Here is an 18,466-nt window from a genome sequence, read left to right on the forward strand (position 1 = left end):
CTGGTCTGGCTGCGCTCGGGCTGCGGAGCTTCCCCCAGGTACCCCCGGCTGTGCGGCGGGCTGTGGGGCCGCTGTGCATCCTCCTCCTCCTCCTGACAAGATGATCTTCAGTTTTACATTCTAAAAGTTTTGTTTTTTTTTTTGTTTTTTTTTTACATACGTATACATTTGTACTTGTAGGGCTTTAAGTACGTTTTTAGCTCACAGAAGCTGGTTATTGTTGAGTTTATGTCAAAATAAAGTTTATCAAATGTTTTCACATCTTTGATTTTGTGATTTACATGCCAACATGCTCACAATTCAATTGGGAAAGACAAGTTCATTTTACAGGCTATGCATCATCAGCCCATGGAGGTCTGCTCGCAGTTCCGTATATTCGGACACTGCAGCTTGGACCTCCCGGATTATGATGATCATTATTACTGCGATTAGATCATTCTGATTAATGACTGACCATTAAGACGTGTTTCTGATAAATATTTTAATGTGCACAATAATAACCTTTCACATTGTAATCATATTTTTATTTGTTATCTTTTGCATGTGTGGCTGCTCCGTGTGTGTCTGAGCAGAGTGCACGCGCGTTGTGCACCTTTCATCCGACGCACCTGTCAGCAACACTGTATGGTGTAAGAACTTCGTCATACAAACCCAGAGTAAAGAAAGAGAGTGGAGTCGGTGGTGTTGCTGTACAAGGAGAGGACATTTATTGTAGAATTTCCAACATCACAGATGTGTGTTACCAGATTGAGGTTGTCTTTTGACTGATTCCAGTGATTCAGACAAGGTGAAAACATACACTCACATGCATGTCACACACCTGTGCACACACCTGCTCACCTACACACTCAAACATACACACGCGCACAGGCTGACAGCCGTACATACGTTCACAGTCTTGATACGTACAAAAATTGAAATACAAATACAAATAATACCACAATAAAAACATTGTATTTTTTTTTTTTAGAAATTCTTATAGCTATGTTCTCTATTCTGTAGAAAGACAACTAAGCTTTAATAAGTGAACAATATTTTTTTGTCTTTCTCTAAAATGATCAGTAAGATATCATCATAAACGAAAATTCTTACAGTATATATATCTTTTTCATCTATGGTCTGTCAAACTGACCCTGCCTCCTGACCTTTATTCACAGGGTGTTGATTAATGCTAACATCCTGCACATGTAAAAGGCTTCAGCTGGCCTTAAAGTGGCATCGCTTACACCTATCGCATCCTTTAAGATCAATGAACAATAAAAGAAATATCAAGTAAAAGGTGAACCACTTTCCTCTCTCACAGCCTCATTACAATACCTTAAACATCAGCATTTTTCATCATCAAAGGGTCAACCTGGTGAAAAATGAGCTCCGTCCTGCTCGCTCTTTAAAAGCTGCTCTGGGTGTGAGCATCAACAAAATACCTAAAATATAAATGTAATGGTAAATTTATAATTATTCAGTGTACAATCTTGACTTATCTGACTGTTACTCATGAGATAAAAGCCCTAAGCTAAATTCTTACAGTTTCAAAACTTTCAATATACAGCTCAGTCTTGTAAGGAAAATGCTTCAGGGCTTCTGTATAAAGTTTGACTCTCAGCATTCAGCTTCTGCAGTCAGACCAGTCTGTGTATTGCCTTAAACTTACAATTCATAACAAGTGACGACAGGTAAAACATGTATGCCACCATGCAAATGCACAACTAAATAAACAGTGATGAACTACAGAGAAAAAGAGAAAAACTTGGAGTGTTAACCCAAACCAAACGTTCATGTAAGTCTTCGCTCGGCTTATCGTCAGAAAAAAAAAACTCCCATCTAAGAGAAACTACAGAACGGACAGATTTACAGAGGTATGACAAAAAAAGCAAGACTGTTGTTTTTTTTTCACTGTTCTCACCTGCTTTTGCAAAGTCTGTCCTTAACATCAAAGTGAGTATTTACACAGGTGCAGAGGACACAGAACAGCAGGGACAGAAAAAGGTGGAGTGAACAAAGGGCAGAAAACTAATCTACGCCAAGTTCTTCTTGTGAGAAATGATGTGAAGATTTCATTATTGTGTTGCTGTTGCAGCAGTAGTACAATATCTACAACCTTCCTTCCTTTACTAGACATACACCAGGACAAAGTAGCCGCAGTAGCTGAAACCAACTGTGCAGCGACAGATGTAAAATGTCTCATTTCCCCCTATGACACTCACTTCATGTTTGTGGTATTTTTCTCTCCTGATGGGAAAGAGACACAGAAGGTGTTTCACCAGCAGCACTCAAAATGAGTGTTCACACTATGAGCACTATGAGCGTCATCAAATCCATTCACTTCCAACAGATAGAGAGCAACGATCAGGCAAACAACTTGCTCATCGACCACAGCTCAACTTTCTAGGATCACTGGATTCGGATGTAATTTGCTTTATGAGAAAAACATCTGCGAAGAAGACACTCTCAAGGTTTTTGCTACAAGATGTTAGTCAAGAAAACATCCATTAAGATTCAGTCATCACTATCAGAGGTGGTTTATATAATAAAAACAACAAGGACCACCATATAAATAATCTGACTTCAATATTTGACCAGTGGCCTCAGAGTGGTTAAAGGCTGATACAAACTGTGTCCACACTTATAGGCAAATTCATTAAAGGATTGCACAGCTTTTGTGCCTGCTAAGCCTGCACAAATAAGACAAAAATAAACTATGTAATTCTCAAAGCACCTGCAAAGAGTAAAACGCATCCCTAACTGTTCTGCAAAACATACGGCGACTTGGTGATCCTGTGCTATTTGCACATATTTAAAGGAACGGCATGCCTGATTTAGGGGGATTTACTGACCTCCAGAGGTGAGGATTGCACATTGCAACCAGCTGGAACTTCCCTCGGTTAGAATTCCATCACTGGTCTTTAATCAGGAGGGTTTTAGCAGTAGACAAATCATCTGCAGAGGTTTCTTCCTCTCCAAAACAAACAGGCCTGGTGATTGAATCTGGTAAAAACACTGAGTTAAGTAGTTTCATGTCAAAAACTAAAATGACCAACCTGTGGTTGTATGCCTCCACGCCTCCGGTCAAGTTTCTCTTACAGTTTACATCCATGTTTGTGAAAACATGGATGCTTCACACACATCTTCCCCCCGGCAACACAGAAGATCTATACAATCAGCACAGTTTCAAGATGGATACCCAAGATTAGTGTCACCAATTGAGTATCTGACCAAATGTCTCCCCTTCTGTTCCTGAGATGCTGAGTAATGGCCAGGGAAGTGTTTTATGCAGAACATTATGACACCACAGTGAACTGACGTTTGACCTTTCGGCCATGTCTCATTATTTTATCGATTGGACGTTTTGGACATATTGTGAAGTTTTGTCATAATTAGCATATGAATTCTTAAGTTATAGCCAAAAACATGTTTTCCGAGGTCACAGTAACTTTGACATTCAGCCACCATTTTCTAATCACTTTATTCTTCAGTTCAAGTGGATGTTTGTGTCCAATTTGAAGAAATTCCACCTAAGGCGTTCTTGAGATGTCACGATCACAAGAATGAGATCGATGCAAGGTCACAGTGACCTTAGACCACAAAATCAAATCAGTTCATTGTTTTGTCAAAGTGAATTTGACAATTTCAGAAATTCCCTCAAGGTGTTCATGAGATAGAATGGGACAGATGGACATATGGATGGACGGATGGATGTTCAGACAGTCAACCCGAAATTATATTGGCTCTGGCTATTGCTATCCCTGGCTCAGTCAGGACCATCTGAAAATTGTACTTTCTTTTTCTCTGCTATTTTTCTGTCTAATGTTTTGCTGGCTCAAATCCAACCTTTATAATTTGCCGCATGGATAACTGCAATGAGATGCTAAAAAAGGCAAACTGCACTCCGCTGCAAAACTTTATAGACAGATTGCACAACAATATCATTAGCCTAATACCTTTTGTGAATTTGACCTTGATTCGGGACAGATAAGGTGATGATTGCAAGTGATGTGAAATTCATGGTGCTATCAGCGGCCACAATCCATCCAGGTTGCCTCTTAGACAGCTAATTTAGCAAAGTTGTGTCCATATTAAGTAGTTTTTGTAAATGTCTCTGTTCATAATTAAATGCCTGAACAAAAGGAAAGTAGCAAAATCTCTGTCTGAGGTGTGAGATGAGTCCAATAAAGTCTTGGTCACAATCTGTGTCAGACTGTATGATATCAGCTTTGAGTCATGTCAGATTGTTTGATGAATGTTGAATGCTGGATTGTAGCACTTGATATTAACTGAAAAACAAACAGATGCAAGCAGAGACACTTGCATCATCCATGTCAGGTTCAAAAGTGAAGCCAAAACAAGCTTTAGTCACAGTGCTAACACTTCAATTGGCAATTCTGCAAAGTGACCTTGACGTTATGTTTTCAGCTAAAGTATAACACTAGCTTGCCTGTGTCAATTTATGCCATATTTTGGTTTGTAGACAAGTGTCATACAGTAGCAGAAGTTGGGTATTGTTTAAAAAATTACAATATCAGTACCAACACCAGCACCTTCAAAGTGATACTGATACCAGTTGAGTACACAATTTGATACCCATAATAGGGAGTGTGGTCTAGTATAGTAGCTTTACTTTAAATGGGTCAGTGACATCTCTGTACGTTGACCTGCCAACTCTGTCTAATACGCTGTGCTTGACTTCACCGCAACACAGACTGTTTGGGAGTGTAAGCTCCACTCCAGGGACAGATGTGAGAGTTCGTGCTAACCGGGGAAACACTGAACTTACAGTTTGCTGGAGGAGAGCGGCTACGGAGACAGCTGCAACAAAAAGACAGCGTATCTGGCAGAGTCAGGACGGTCGGGAATCACTCTCCTGACACAAATAGGATTGAATGCAGTTATTGTTTGAGTAGAGAAATTTAGATTCTGGGTTATTTTGGTTGATACCATAAAGGCATCGAGTACCAATACCCAGCCCCAAGCATCAGTCACATTGTGGCTTCATTGGGGTGGCAGTGGCTCAGTCTGCGGGGACTTGGCTTGGGAACCAGAGGGTTGCCGGTTCAAGTCCCCATACAGACCAAATATGGAGTGTGTACTGGCAGCTGAAGAGCAAGGTACCAAACCCCTATACTGTTGTGGGGCACTGCACTATGGCTGATGCGGCACTAACCCCCTCATTTAATGCATGTGTGCACTGTGTGTATAAAAGAGGGATACACAAGGAGGTACATTTCATCTGCCAACTGACTGATTGTGTGGATTGACAAATGAAGAAAATTTAAATTTAATTTAAATTTGCTTCGCCATGTTTGCTCTACAATAGTAGATATAACAGTAAGATCTAGGAGGACCATGGTCTGGATTGAAGTCCAAAGATTTCACCACGTTTTTCTCACGACTGTCGTCTAGATCAATCTGAAATCACAGATTGCAAAGGAGACTTTACTCGATGTCTTGTCAACATCCAGTGATCAGTTGCTTTTAAACTTTACTGCCAAAATGTCGATGGCCATGTCTGTTCAGGCTGACGTTGTGACAGTGAAACATTTGAATAGTTTATTGTTTTTTGTACTTTGTTTTCAAAAAGTTAAAATGTTTGGGAGAGAAAAACATAGCTCAGTGTGGACACAGGGCCAAACCAATGGGGAAAACCGAAATTAGTGTGGATGAAGTGATTTTGGTTCAGCTGAGAGTAACTTTTAAACTGAGACACTTCAGATAAGCTTGTCTCAAAAACATTTGCATCCACTATTTTGGTCAATGCAAAGTCAAGTTTTCTTCCTCTATTGATGCTACCTTAATAACCAGTAATGTTTACTCACTGTAACACAGCGCACCAAAAGATTTCTGATTGGCTTGCATTACCACCAACAAGCAGAGTCGAACGACGAATCGTACTCGCAGTGTGAACACCCTGTAAGAAATCATTAATGTGCTACACAAAGAACTTCTCCACAGCTCCCCATTCAATCCAGTGAGGAGGTCAAAGGCTACTCGGCATGATGTCAGTGTCCTTTAAAGTCTTGGTCAAAACCCTCAAGCACAACCATCAGCCCTATCGAACGGTCCACAGGGAAGGTGAAGGCATCGCCCACTGTCAATGCGTGGAGTCACCTTTGTCCAGCAGGCAGTGAAATCATCCATGGGGCCTGTAGCGCACCCCTATAGTTGGAGGGTGTCTATACAGGGGTGGCACACTCCTGTGGTTTAACTCTTCCTCCAGTTGCTCAATCGTCCGTTCAGCAACTCCACATTTTCTTCCACAAACACACACACACTGTACACACATACATACACACACACACACACACACACATACACGCTGTCCTCCTGTTATCCCTCTCTCCTGATGTCGGGCGATGTTCAGAGTTAAGAAGAGGAGGGTTGTGGGTCGAAGGAGAAAGGTTACCAGTTCATCATGGAGCTTCTGTTCAGGGTCATAAAGAAGACTTGGCTGCTGCCTCCAGAACGCACTGAGGCAAAGAAAACCTGCAGGGAAGAAACACACGGAGAGGACAGCATTAGCCTCAGTCAACACCTGTCTCTGTAGGGACTTTTTTTTATCTGTTTCAGTTTAATGACCTTTACTGGCCTGTTATTTAAAACCCCAAATTATTCACTCCTGATACAGTAGAAATGGTGAAGTTTATTTATATATGTAAAATTATATATTATTGTAAAACTGGTCTAAACAGAAAACAGGAGTGGTCAAGTCACATTGTCTATTCGTGTGTAAAACTTTAATCTCAAACATTATTATCAAATGGACTTCAATCACTGATTTTTTTTTAAAGAAACAGTACTTTAAGGTGCGACACCACAGAACAAAAGGACAACAATGTTCCTTGACGCCATGAGGACAAAACTTTAGGTTACTTGCGTAGCATGAGTGAGTGTCTCACAATGGGAACGCCTACAGCGTGACCTCATCAGAGGCTCCTATTACATTCTGCCAGCCAGTATAGGTGGAATCAAGTGAGTCAGTATCAGGGAGGGATGAGACCCTCCTCCTATAAAAGGGCTTAACACTACGCTGCCAGTCATTCAAAAACCTACTCTTGCTACGAACAGAAGTTTCCAAATTTCTCTGTTCGGCAAACTGTCTCTCCAGGACCTAGTTAAACTGCCCACCAACACGTGCAAAAACTTGGTCACCTGAGGCTTCGTTTACGGTCTGTTGCTTGAGTTTTATCTCCCAGACAAGCCTGTCACCATACAGTAGTTTGAGCTGCTGACTGTCGAAAGTACCAATGCTTTCAGCAGCAAGCCAAAACAAGTGGCAACACTTGGTGGTAGCAATATCCCAACAAAGTAGAAATACTTTACCAAACTAACTTCAGCTTCACCTGGCTAATGTATTTTAGAATAGCGATACTCCTGAACAATAGCTTCACCCGCTGAAAGCGGAAGAGCTGATAGTGTTGGTGTCTGAATACCCTAAGTTACAGCACTAGCAACTGATAAAGACAACCAGAAGAAAACTCACTTCAGATGACTGGTAAATTGTCCAAATACAAATACATATGGTAGTTTGGGTGATTCTAGGGTCTGATATAGCCAGCAGATATCCAGACTTCCCTCCACAGTGCTGCGCTCACTGTTTACAGTTTGATTAGCAACCTGAGACAGGTCCAGGCAACATTTCAATTTATCTCTATAATTAAATATCTACATACAGTACAGGCCAAAAGTTTGGACACACCTTCTCATTCAATGCGTTTTCTTTATTTTCATGACTATTTACATTGTAGATTCTCACTGAAGGCATCAAAACTATGAATGAACACATGTGGAGTTATGTACTTAACAAAAAAAGGTGAAATAACTGAAAACATGTTTTATATTCTAGTTTCTTCAAAATAGCCACCCTTTGCTCTGATTACTGCTTTGCACACTCTTGGCATTCTCTCCATGAGCTTCAAGAGGTAGTCACCTGAAATGGTTTTCCAACAGTCTTGAAGGAGTTCCCAGAGGTGTTTAGCACTTGTTGGCCCCTTTGCCTTCACTCTGCGGTCCAGCTCACCCCAAACCATCTCGATTGGGTTCAGGTCCGGTGACTGTGGAGGCCAGGTCATCTGCCGCAGCACTCCATCACTCTCCTTCTTGGTCAAATAGCCCTTACACAGCCTGGAGGTGTGTTTGGGGTCATTGTCCTGTTGAAAAATAAATGATCGTCCAACTAAACGCAAAGCGGATGGGATGGCATGTCGCTGCAGGATGCTGTGGTAGCCATGCTGGTTCAGTGTGCCTTCAATTTTGAATAAATCCCCAACAGTGTCACCAGCAAAACACCCCCACACCGTCACACCTCCTCCTCCATGCTTCACAGTGGGAACCAGGCATGTGGAATCCATCCGTTCACCTTTTCTGCGTCTCACAAAGACACGGTGGTTGGAACCAAAGATCTCAAATTTGGACTCATCAGACCAAAGCACAGATTTCCACTAGTCTAATGTCCATTCCTTGTGTTTCTTGGCCCAAACAAATCTCTTCTGCTTGTTGCCTCTCCTTAGCAGTGGTTTCCTAGCAGCTATTTGACCATGAAGGCCTGATTCGCGCAATCTCCTCTTAACAGTTGTTCTAGAGATGGGTCTGCTGCTAGAACTCTGTGTGGCATTCACCTGGTCTCTGATCTGAGCTGCTGTTAACTTGCGATTTCTGAGGCTGGTGACTCGGATGAACTTATCCTCAGAAGCAGAGGTGACTCTTGGTCTTCCTTTCCTGGGTCGGTCCTCATGTGTGCCAGTTTCGTTGTAGCGCTTGATGGTTTTTTGCGACTCCACTTGGGGACACATTTAAAGTTGTTGCAATTTTCCGGACTGACTGACCTTCATTTCTTAAAGTAATGATGGCCACTCGTTTTTCTTTAGTTAGCTGATTGGTTCTTGCCATAATATGAATTTTAACAGTTGTCCAATAGGGCTGTCGGCTGTGTATTAACCTGACTTCTGCACAACACGACTGATGGTCCCAACCCCATTGATAAAGCAAGAAATTCCACTAATTAACCCTGATAAGGCACACCTGTGAAGTGGAAACCATTTCAGGTGACTACCTCTTGAAGCTCATGGAGAGAATGCCAAGAGTGTGCAAAGCAGTAATCAGAGCAAAGGGTGGCTATTTTGAAGAAACTAGAATATAAAACATGTTTTCAGTTATTTCACCTTTTTTTGTTAAGCACATAACTCCACATGTGTTCATTCATAGTTTTGATGCCTTCAGTGAGAATCTACAATGTAAATAGTCATGAAAATAAAGAAAACGCACTGAATGAGAAGGTGTGTCCAAACTTTTGGCCTGTACTGTATTCATGCAGACAAAATTTTTAAAAAGCTAATAAAAAGCTAAATGGTCATCTGACAATAGGTTCTGAGAATGTGATTGGCTAATACGTGGACTACAAACCAAGCTCCAGGAATAACGCCTGGTTTTAAGAACAATTTGACATAGTTCTGTTCTGTTCTGTTCTGTTGGTGTTATTGTTTCACTACTATGTATTTTAAAGTGACCTTGGGTTTCTTGAAAGGCGCTATATAAATTAAAGTTATTATTATTATTATTATTATCATAGTGGACAAACTGTGTAATTACAACTTCTGGGTCTGTCAAGTGATGCCATTGGTACCAAAAAGACTTACATAGACTTGCATTGTGAAAAAGAGATCTGTAAATTAGTGGATAATATTTCTTAGCGTCACAGCCTCTGCAATATGATTACCTTTCCTTTTGGGATTCGATCTTTACATTCCAATATCATCTCGAAAGTCTAGAAGCATTTTAGCCCCATTCAAGTTAGCCCCATTCGAGTGCCCCTGCTCTATGGGCCCAGTGATGCGGTAGCAAAGCCAAAGATCTGGGTGATTTTCCACACAGAAGTTAATTTTTTTTTGGCTTCATGCACCACTGGGCAACTTTCATAGGAATGAATGGCCCCTCATCCAGTTCTCTTTATAAATCCAAGCTACAAATGGACAACAACCTGAGACCACAACACTTCCGATACCAAAATCTTGTCCTGTTGCTTACAGATCCTGCATGCATTTGCAGGTATCTGTTTGTAGAGATTATGAGGAAGAGAGAGAGAGAGAGAGAGAGAGAGAGAGAGAGAGAGAGAGAGAGAGAGCACTGATGGACACAAAGTCCAGGTCCAACTCACTCACCTTGTCATTCCTTTCTGACAGGAACTTCAGTCGCTGAGCTCGCTTGTGCATGAAAACTCCGTCGAGGTGTCCCGTCTCCACGGAGCGGATCTCAATGGCCTTCTCTCCCCAGCCCATGATCTGGTTGGAGTGGATGTAGGCTGCAGGAAGAGGAGAGGGTACGTACGTACGTACACACACACACACACACACACACACACACACACACGCAGAGGGGGATTGGACAGGAGAAGACTCATCACCAGTCTCACACCCAAGCCAGTCACACAGTGAGGCTTCCTCAGCCTCACCTCCGGGAGGAGATTATTGCAGCAGTTTCTGACTGATGTGAACGATCACGACCTCTGAGCTCATCATGGCGTTGGGAAAGATGCTGTCAAAGCAACACATAATGCAGGACAGCCTAACAGGATGCTTGCTGGGTATCCATTGCCGTTGATGTCAGTATTTTATTTAAATGAATTGTTTGAGCACAATTGAGTGACTAAGATGACTGACAAATTTAGCTTTTCTGAAGCTGCTTTACATTAAAATCCTTCTAGTGGAAAACTCTTAGTCTGAGGAACATCTCAGGAACATTGTTTAAAAATGTGCTTTCTCTTTAATCAGTGCTGAAGGCCATTTTGTTTTGGCGCTATATGGCTTCTGAGCACAGAAATACAAATAACATGTTGCTGAGCCACGTCTTAAGTGTGAGAGACTAAACCAGTGGAAAAGGGTCAGCAGAGAAATAAAGTTCAGTGGAAGATCTTTCTGTTCCTCCTCTCTTGCAATAGAGCTCTGTTTTTTCTGATGCTGAGGAAAGAGATTGAAGCTACGACGATGCAGCTTTTGTGTTTTGTCTGGGCTTGGCTGTGAGAAACTGGTCTGACAGTAAAATACACACAAACATGTTAACAGGAGACGATGTCCACACGCTGAACACATACAGTGACCACCAGTGCTTCAGGACACAGACGCAGTCAGTCAAACATACATGTTTAATCAATCAGGTTATAGTACACTGACATCTGAGAATCAGAGAGTGAAGGGCGAATGGAAAAACACAGAGACTTTGATCCACTCGGATTATAACATCCGAGATCCATCCTTGATGTGCTCGAATTTCCTCTTTGTGCGGTCCAACTGAGTTTACTAATAAATAATAGATCCATTGAGATGCACTGCAAACCTTTAGTCTGCAGAATCTTGCAAATATCTTGTTTGGTTTAAGCTGTTTTAGAGTTAATGCAATCAAGGATGAATGTTAGAATGAAATATTTAACAGTCGTACAGAACAACAGGACAGAATTAAACACAGCAGACAAACAACACGCAAGCATTTCCCCCAACACAGAAAAAAAAACCAGATAAAAAGTAGAGGGTCCAAAGTAAAAGATTTGTGTGTGTGTGTGTGTGTGTGTGTGCGCGCACACGCATACACCAATCGCAATAAAACAATGCTGCATTGTACATTTTTGCAAACCATGGATATGTTACATTTGCATGTTATGATGTAGCAGTCATGTTGAAACTTTACCAATTATAATAATAACAATAATACAGTTAAGTTATAAGTGCCTTTTAAGTCACACAAGGACATGTTACAAAGCCATTTAAGCCAGATGAGCCAGTCAGTACATAATAAAAGACAACAGTAACACTTTAGAGTATCAATGACCTGAATATTATGTTTTAGCAACACTGTGCTTAATATGTGGTTAGGTTTAAGCATAAAAGCTTCTTGTGTGGTTGTGGTCAGGAAAAATGTTTTAGCTTAAAATATCCATTTTTGGGGGCACAATCCCTGCTGAAAAGCAGTGAAGTTGTTAAAAACAACTACTTTTTCTAGCACGATCTGCAATGAAAAAACAGCCATGGGTCGCTGAAAAACACAAACATTTGAGAACTAAAAAGCTGCAGAAAAAACAGGGACAGGTCCCTAAAACACACCCATGTTTGGGGGCTGAAAAGCAGCTGAAAAAACAGCCATGGATCGCTTAAAAACACCCACATTTGGGAACTATAATTCTACAAGAAACACAGTCACAGGTCGCTAAATTACACCAACATTTGGGAATTTAAGAGGCACAGGATAAACAGTGAAGGTTGGGAACTAAAAGCTCCAGGAAACGTAGAGACTAGCTCCTAAAATACATCCACCTTTGCTGCCTAAAAAGCCGCTGGTAACACAGCAATGACAACAACTTGTCTAGGTGTCACACCAACCACAATCCCCTCCACCTTCTGATGACAAAGTCAGCTCATATATTACATCACTTTAGAAATGTTGATATGATACATATTAAACATACAAATATAACATATTTGTGGTTTGCAAAAACATACAATGTCAATCTTCTGGTGACTGGACTGGTGTGCGTGTGTGTGTGTGTGTGTGTGTGTGTGTGTATGGCGGGGCAGAGGGTCGAGGTAATGCTCAGTGGGACGTGTTGTTGTCATCTCATGCAGCAGATGGATGTTCAACACTTGACGTTAAAGAAATACGCTGAGTTTTTGGGTTGCCATTCTTTGGTCAACTCACCAGTTAAGTGATGAAAACACTCACACTGCAGAGCTCCATGATAACACTTTTTAAGTGATTTTTAATGCTGAAACTGTTATCCTTTATTCCAACTATAACTCACACAAAACATTTAATATTTGAGTAGCCTCAGATCCTCCCGCAAAAGAATAAAAAGGTTGTGGTTGTCTGCCAGAAGCTATCACAAACTGACTTTTTATCCAGTTTATCAAGTCATATTTTTAGGATACGTTTTTCATATTTTAGGTTTTTTTATAATTATAAATTTCAACTGGATGAAATAGTGACCAGATGTCTGGATCTTAAGTTATCAGACGTAAGTGGGAATCTCCAGGTTTGTTTGTTTTGGAGAGGGAGAGCCCTTTGAGGTCCCCTGCATGCCCACCTGAACAATCTACACCTTTGCACCTATGTGAGCCAGTCCCTAGCACAGCTAGAGATAATATTTCTAAAATTTGCTTTGCACCATGCACCACTCATTCAAAGGAAAGAGTCCTGAGCAGGTTGTTATTCAACATGTAAAAGTGTTAGCATGAAGCAACAGTCAGTTTCACATGGATGACATTGGCTCCTGCTGTGTGCAGTATGCTTTCATCACTCTACAAAATACAGTTGAACAGTCTGTTCAACCCTCAAAAACCTGTTGTATTCCTTTGAGAAGGTAATGAAACAGGTGAGACTACAGCCTTGGCTTCTTGTTTAAAGGTGTGACTGAAAGCAAAAGGCAGGAGGAGAGAGAGGAGTGTTGCTTTGAACGGAGGAGGTGTGGCAGATAATAGTGAGGGTGAAGGATGATCTGCTGAGACCGCTTATAGAGGTCAGAGGTCAGGGGGGTCAGGGAGAAGCGAGCTGATTGGTTGACGTACCGACGGAGGTGGGCATCTCGCCCCACTGCAGCACCACGTCTTTGGTGATGCGTCCGTAGGTGTTGACGTAGACGCCCTCGTCTTCGTAGCACAGCAGCATCTCCATGCCATCCGTCTTGGGCAGAACCACAATGGCGTGTGGAGTCACCTGACCCTGAATCTGCCGGGGCGACATACGGGAGGGGGTTGGAGGGGGTGGGGGCAGGGGGTTAGGAGCTGGCGAGAGCCTGCAGGGGGGTCTGGACCCCCTTAACACCCTGTTCCCACCCTATGAGAGAAGAAACTGCTGCAACAATAGAGTCTCCCGCTCCTTAGCCACGCATTCACCATGGAAACAGACAAGAGCACAGCGTGATTCATGACTGCCAAAAGCAATGTGAGGCGGTTGCTGTGGTTACCGTCTCCTTCTCCAGTCCATCTCTTACTGTAACCAGACCAGGGTTAGAGGAGGACGCTGATTCACCCACTACACCACTCATTCATTCACTTATTAATACAGCTATCCCATCATTCAATCACCCTCTTATCCATTCACTTATTTATTTAATGATTCACTGACTCACTCATTCATTCATTCACTCATTCATTAAAGCAGCTATCCCTTCATTCAATCACCCTCTTATCCATTCACTTATTTATTTAAGGATTCACTGACTCACTCATTCATTCAATCATTCATGAAAGCAGCTATCCCTTCATTCAATCACCCTCTCATCTATTAATTAATTCATAATTTTACTCTGTCATTTGTTCTTGTTCACTCGGTCACACATTTGTTATTTCATCTTTTCTCAATCATTAGTTCATCTGCTCTCACTCATTCATTCATTCCTTAAATTACGCAACTTGATCTTATAATCACTCAATTTAAACATGCAATCACATGCAATAAATGTTTTTAAAAGCACGCGTACACACACACACACACACACACACACACACACACACACACACACACACAGACTAACATGTGAGGGGATGTAGATGTCGTAGGGGTTTCCAGAGTCCACATCGATGACATGGAAGCCAACACTGGAGCCATAGATGACCTTTAACCTCTGTCCCTCCTCCACTGTCAGGTCAACCAGCTGAGGGCGATGTTGCAGGTCAGTGAATGACTGAAACGGAGAAAAACAGATGGATTAAATAAACACCTAAAGGATAATCAACAAAAGAGATCTGCTCATGACAAACAACACACACTGAAACCACGAAACATTTTTAGAAAGTGAATCACCAGAAGTAGATTTATTATTCAAACACATACAGTCAAACCTACAGAGAGAAAACAGGCGTTAACATTAAAATTTCAAATTAATTCTGTTCTGTTCATAATTCGAGGAACACTTAGACCAATAATAAATTAGCAACAAAATGTGCCAAATAAAACTGTATAGCAGAAAATAATGCAACTTACCAAAAAGATTTTCCTACAAAACAAAAAGATGCAGACTGAAGCTATGGCCCACCATTTTTAGAATGCACAAACTACTGAATTTGCAGTGGTGGAAGAAGTATCATAATCTTTAATTCAGTAATGGGTAAAACATTTTTAAAACACAAACACAATTTAAAAATACTGATAAAACTCCTATGTTCAAAGTTTGACTAACGTAAGCAGAAGTACAAGAACATTATCAACAAAATGTATATTATGTATCAGAAGGACAAGCTCTTGTTATGGAAGCAGAATGTCCCCTCAAGGCAAAATCCCCATCTGATTGAGTGCTTTCTGTCCATTATTCAGTCCTAAAATCTAATTTTCTAAAATAAATAAAGAAGGAATGAAAGAAAGCATAAAAAGCTGCCAGTGTAGCTAGATAACTTCAACCTGCTTCCAGTTAAGATCAACTTTTTCTTTAAAACTTTGCAATGGAAATGGTCTGCCAGTGCCTACATTGTTAATTCTGCTTATTGTAACGTCATTTCTGAGAGTATCAAAAATTGGTTTTTTTTTCATCCGATTTGACAAAATAAGAAAAAAAAAACATATTGATCCAACAGATTTTTAAATGTAGAAACATAAACAAAGTTTTCCCATAAGTTATTACAATTATGTTAATTGTTTTTGTTTTTGAGATATGCTCATTCTTATGAGCAGAGTGAAAAGGAGTTGTGATGAACTCATCATTTATTCCTCTGGTGCCACTACGCAGTTTTGCACCACAAGTAAGATAGTGCAGTGACATCATTACGCACATACCACATGATGACACAGAAGAAAGCCTTATCTTTCTGCTGCAAAAGGAATGAATTTTCAAGCTTCTCTGGTTTTTATTTCAGGTTGCTATTTATCTATCTATCTATCTATCTATACATATAGATAGATAGATAGATAGATAGATAGATAGATAGATGTAGGATTATGGAAAAAGCCATCTCCTGTGGCCATTTCAGGAAAATACTGGTGTAATCACAGCAAAATACCCTGTTTGGCGGTATGTAAGGTAAGGCACTGTAAGGTCATGCATGAAAAGTAAATTTTTTCTGGATATGTATTTAAATTGATTAAAAGCATGCCTGCAATTTTTTCTCTACTTGCTGGTTTGTTGGTTTGCTGACTTGATGTACAGTATTGACATGCTTTTAAACCATAGTGTTTTTTTCTTTGCCAGGCCCTGTTTGTAAAAGAAATCCTGTATCTTAGTGAGGCTGTGTCCTGGATAAATAAATAAAAATAAACAAACATCATGCTCGTCACCTGCTTGTGTCCTGTTAGCTCACATGTTCTCTAAGACAAAGAGGTCCTTTTACCCAACTCATTAACACTTGAAGTGCATTGGGACTTATCTTACCTTGAAGGCCATAAACTTGTGGTAAGGTTTAGGTGCCCAGGCATAGATCTCTACTGAGTTCTTCAGAGCAATCACCAAAAATTTTATCCTCTCATACTTTACTGCAGGAGGAGAGCAGAAAAGCATAAAAACAGTCAGATATGTCAAATTGTGTATCTTGGTTGCTTTGTAAACTTTACATTCAGTCAGAAAATATGAAAATACTATCATTAATTTATCAATTAATCAGATGCTTTAAGATTTAGTGAGGTAATCAAATCTTAGTGTCCAATCCAACAATAATGATACATAAATTAACAGTTAATTTTGCATAAACCAACTTTTTGCCCCCATATGGAAGCAAGTCCCCATACTGTGGGTGTGTTGACAAGTTTGTGTCCTCATAACACATATATACCAGGTGACGTACCAACTTTGTAGTGCACACAGCCCTCCAGTTCCCCAACAGTGATCCAACCCTGTTTCTTTTCCACTTCAGGGTCGTTATGTAATATCCTGTTCCTCAGCCAGGACAGGTAGTAAACACGCAGCTTGTTCTTCTTCCCTGATCATAGAAAGAAAATAACAGTTCAGATAAATAATATTCTCCTTACCTGGAATGTGTACATTCCACCACTGATGCCTGAGTGCAATTTACATTTACATTTTTTCATTTAACACTTCACTACACAGTGAATACCTTTACAGTAAGTACTTTAAGTATAATTTGCTTACATACTTTTACTTAAGTTAAGGTTCAGGATGCAGGACTTTGATTTGTAGTGGAGTATTTTCACAGTGTGGTATTAGTACTTTTACTGAAGTAAAGGATCTGAATACTGAACACTCGTCAATGTGACTTATTATTGCATCAGCGCAAAGACCTGTTTCTATGTCATCAGCAGTAGCATCCATTCAAATGTGATCAGCAAATACTTTATTTATGAAGGCAGCAAAACACAAAATGAAAAGTCAAATCTGGTAAAAATAGAAACATCTGCGTCATGTTTATTGTCTTGTTTTTCTATCTGTACTAAAAACCAGTGGGGAGCACAAGAAAATGAAAGAGACAACTGTAACCTGGGGAAACAGGAAACAATGACTAAATAAAAAAAGGCTGAAATAAGTGATCAACAAAGACAACTGAGGAAAACTGATGTTTGGAGCATTCAAGTGCTTCTCACAGTCTTGTCCAGTAAATGCTAAGGGCTGGGTTATGGTAGAAATTACTTAGCATGTGTAGATGTCATGGCACCTAAATACTGTTTGGTTAAGGTCGAGAATGTACTTCCATGCCATAAAATGTCCTTTTTTGTTTTTTTACAAGAACCTCCAAACTTACTTGAACATCAAATTTACGGCCACAGTAAAACGTCCTTTTAGATACTGAAACCTAGCTGTTAAGGTTGATCAGTGGAGTTATTACCAGGCATCACCAGCCCCGCAGGATGTAGGTTTTTAAGCTGTGATGGAAGAAGTATTAAGATCCTTTTTTTCAGTATAAGTACTAATACCATACTGTGAAAATACTCCGCTACAAGTAAAAGCCCTGCAGTCAAAATCTGACTTACTAAAAGTATGTAATCAGCAAAATGTATTTAAAGTAGTTGAAGTAAACGTATGTATGTTGCAGTAAAATGTTTCATGCTGTCAGTGTTTCCTGTTCTATCCGTTGTTTTTGTATTAATATTACTGCTGTATTAATGTGCATGTTGGACGTTACGGCTGTAGATGTATAATGCCAAGTTCAGACTATGCGATATCAGCCCAATTATAGCCCGACCTGGCCGTCCTACATTGTCGGCTTGGATCGTGAACCACAATGAGTGTTGTGCAAATTGATCATTTTAGCCCGTGTAGTGTGTCATATACAAGTGAAGCTGCAACTTGGATGCCTTGTGATGTTCTGACAGAAAGACTAGCATGTTTGATTTTTTTTTTTTTTTTTTTTGCCTTCCACGACTCTTTCCATCACAGCTATCACTTTGACCAGTAGGGACACAGAATGATCTGCTGCTGTTTACAACTGTAAACATGGTGTTATGGCAACAGCACCTCAGACTTTTTGACGTGTCCTTGAGTGAAAAATGCTGTCATGAAACAGCAGAGGCACTTTAGCAACCCACTGACTAGGCTTTTGTTTTGAAACACTTG

General features: G+C 40.5%; 1 protein-coding gene across 7 annotated transcripts in view; it reads right to left on the reverse strand.

Moving 5' to 3' along the window:
* Positions 1-675: 675 nt before the first annotated feature.
* The window catches only part of tnikb (TRAF2 and NCK interacting kinase b), an 86,007-nt gene continuing 68,216 nt past the window's right edge, over positions 676-18,466 (reverse strand). For 6 of the 7 annotated variants that reach the window (XM_049564610.1, XM_049564611.1, XM_049564615.1 and 3 more), the window contains 6 exons: positions 16,743-16,877; positions 16,334-16,434; positions 14,507-14,656; positions 13,539-13,698; positions 10,149-10,288; positions 676-6,477 (listed from right to left, as the gene is read on the reverse strand). In XM_049564610.1, the coding sequence (XP_049420567.1) occupies positions 6,394-6,477; positions 10,149-10,288; positions 13,539-13,698; positions 14,507-14,656; positions 16,334-16,434; positions 16,743-16,877 (770 nt within the window). In that variant the 3' untranslated portion in view covers positions 676-6,393. The remainder of the gene's footprint in view (positions 6,478-10,148; positions 10,289-13,538; positions 13,699-14,506; positions 14,657-16,333; positions 16,435-16,742; positions 16,878-18,466) is intronic. The other variant, XM_049564613.1, reaches the window with a different exon arrangement.

This window comes from Epinephelus fuscoguttatus, linkage group LG21 (assembly GCF_011397635.1).
Source record: "Epinephelus fuscoguttatus linkage group LG21, E.fuscoguttatus.final_Chr_v1".
Classification (NCBI taxonomy): domain Eukaryota; kingdom Metazoa; phylum Chordata; class Actinopteri; order Perciformes; family Serranidae; genus Epinephelus; species Epinephelus fuscoguttatus.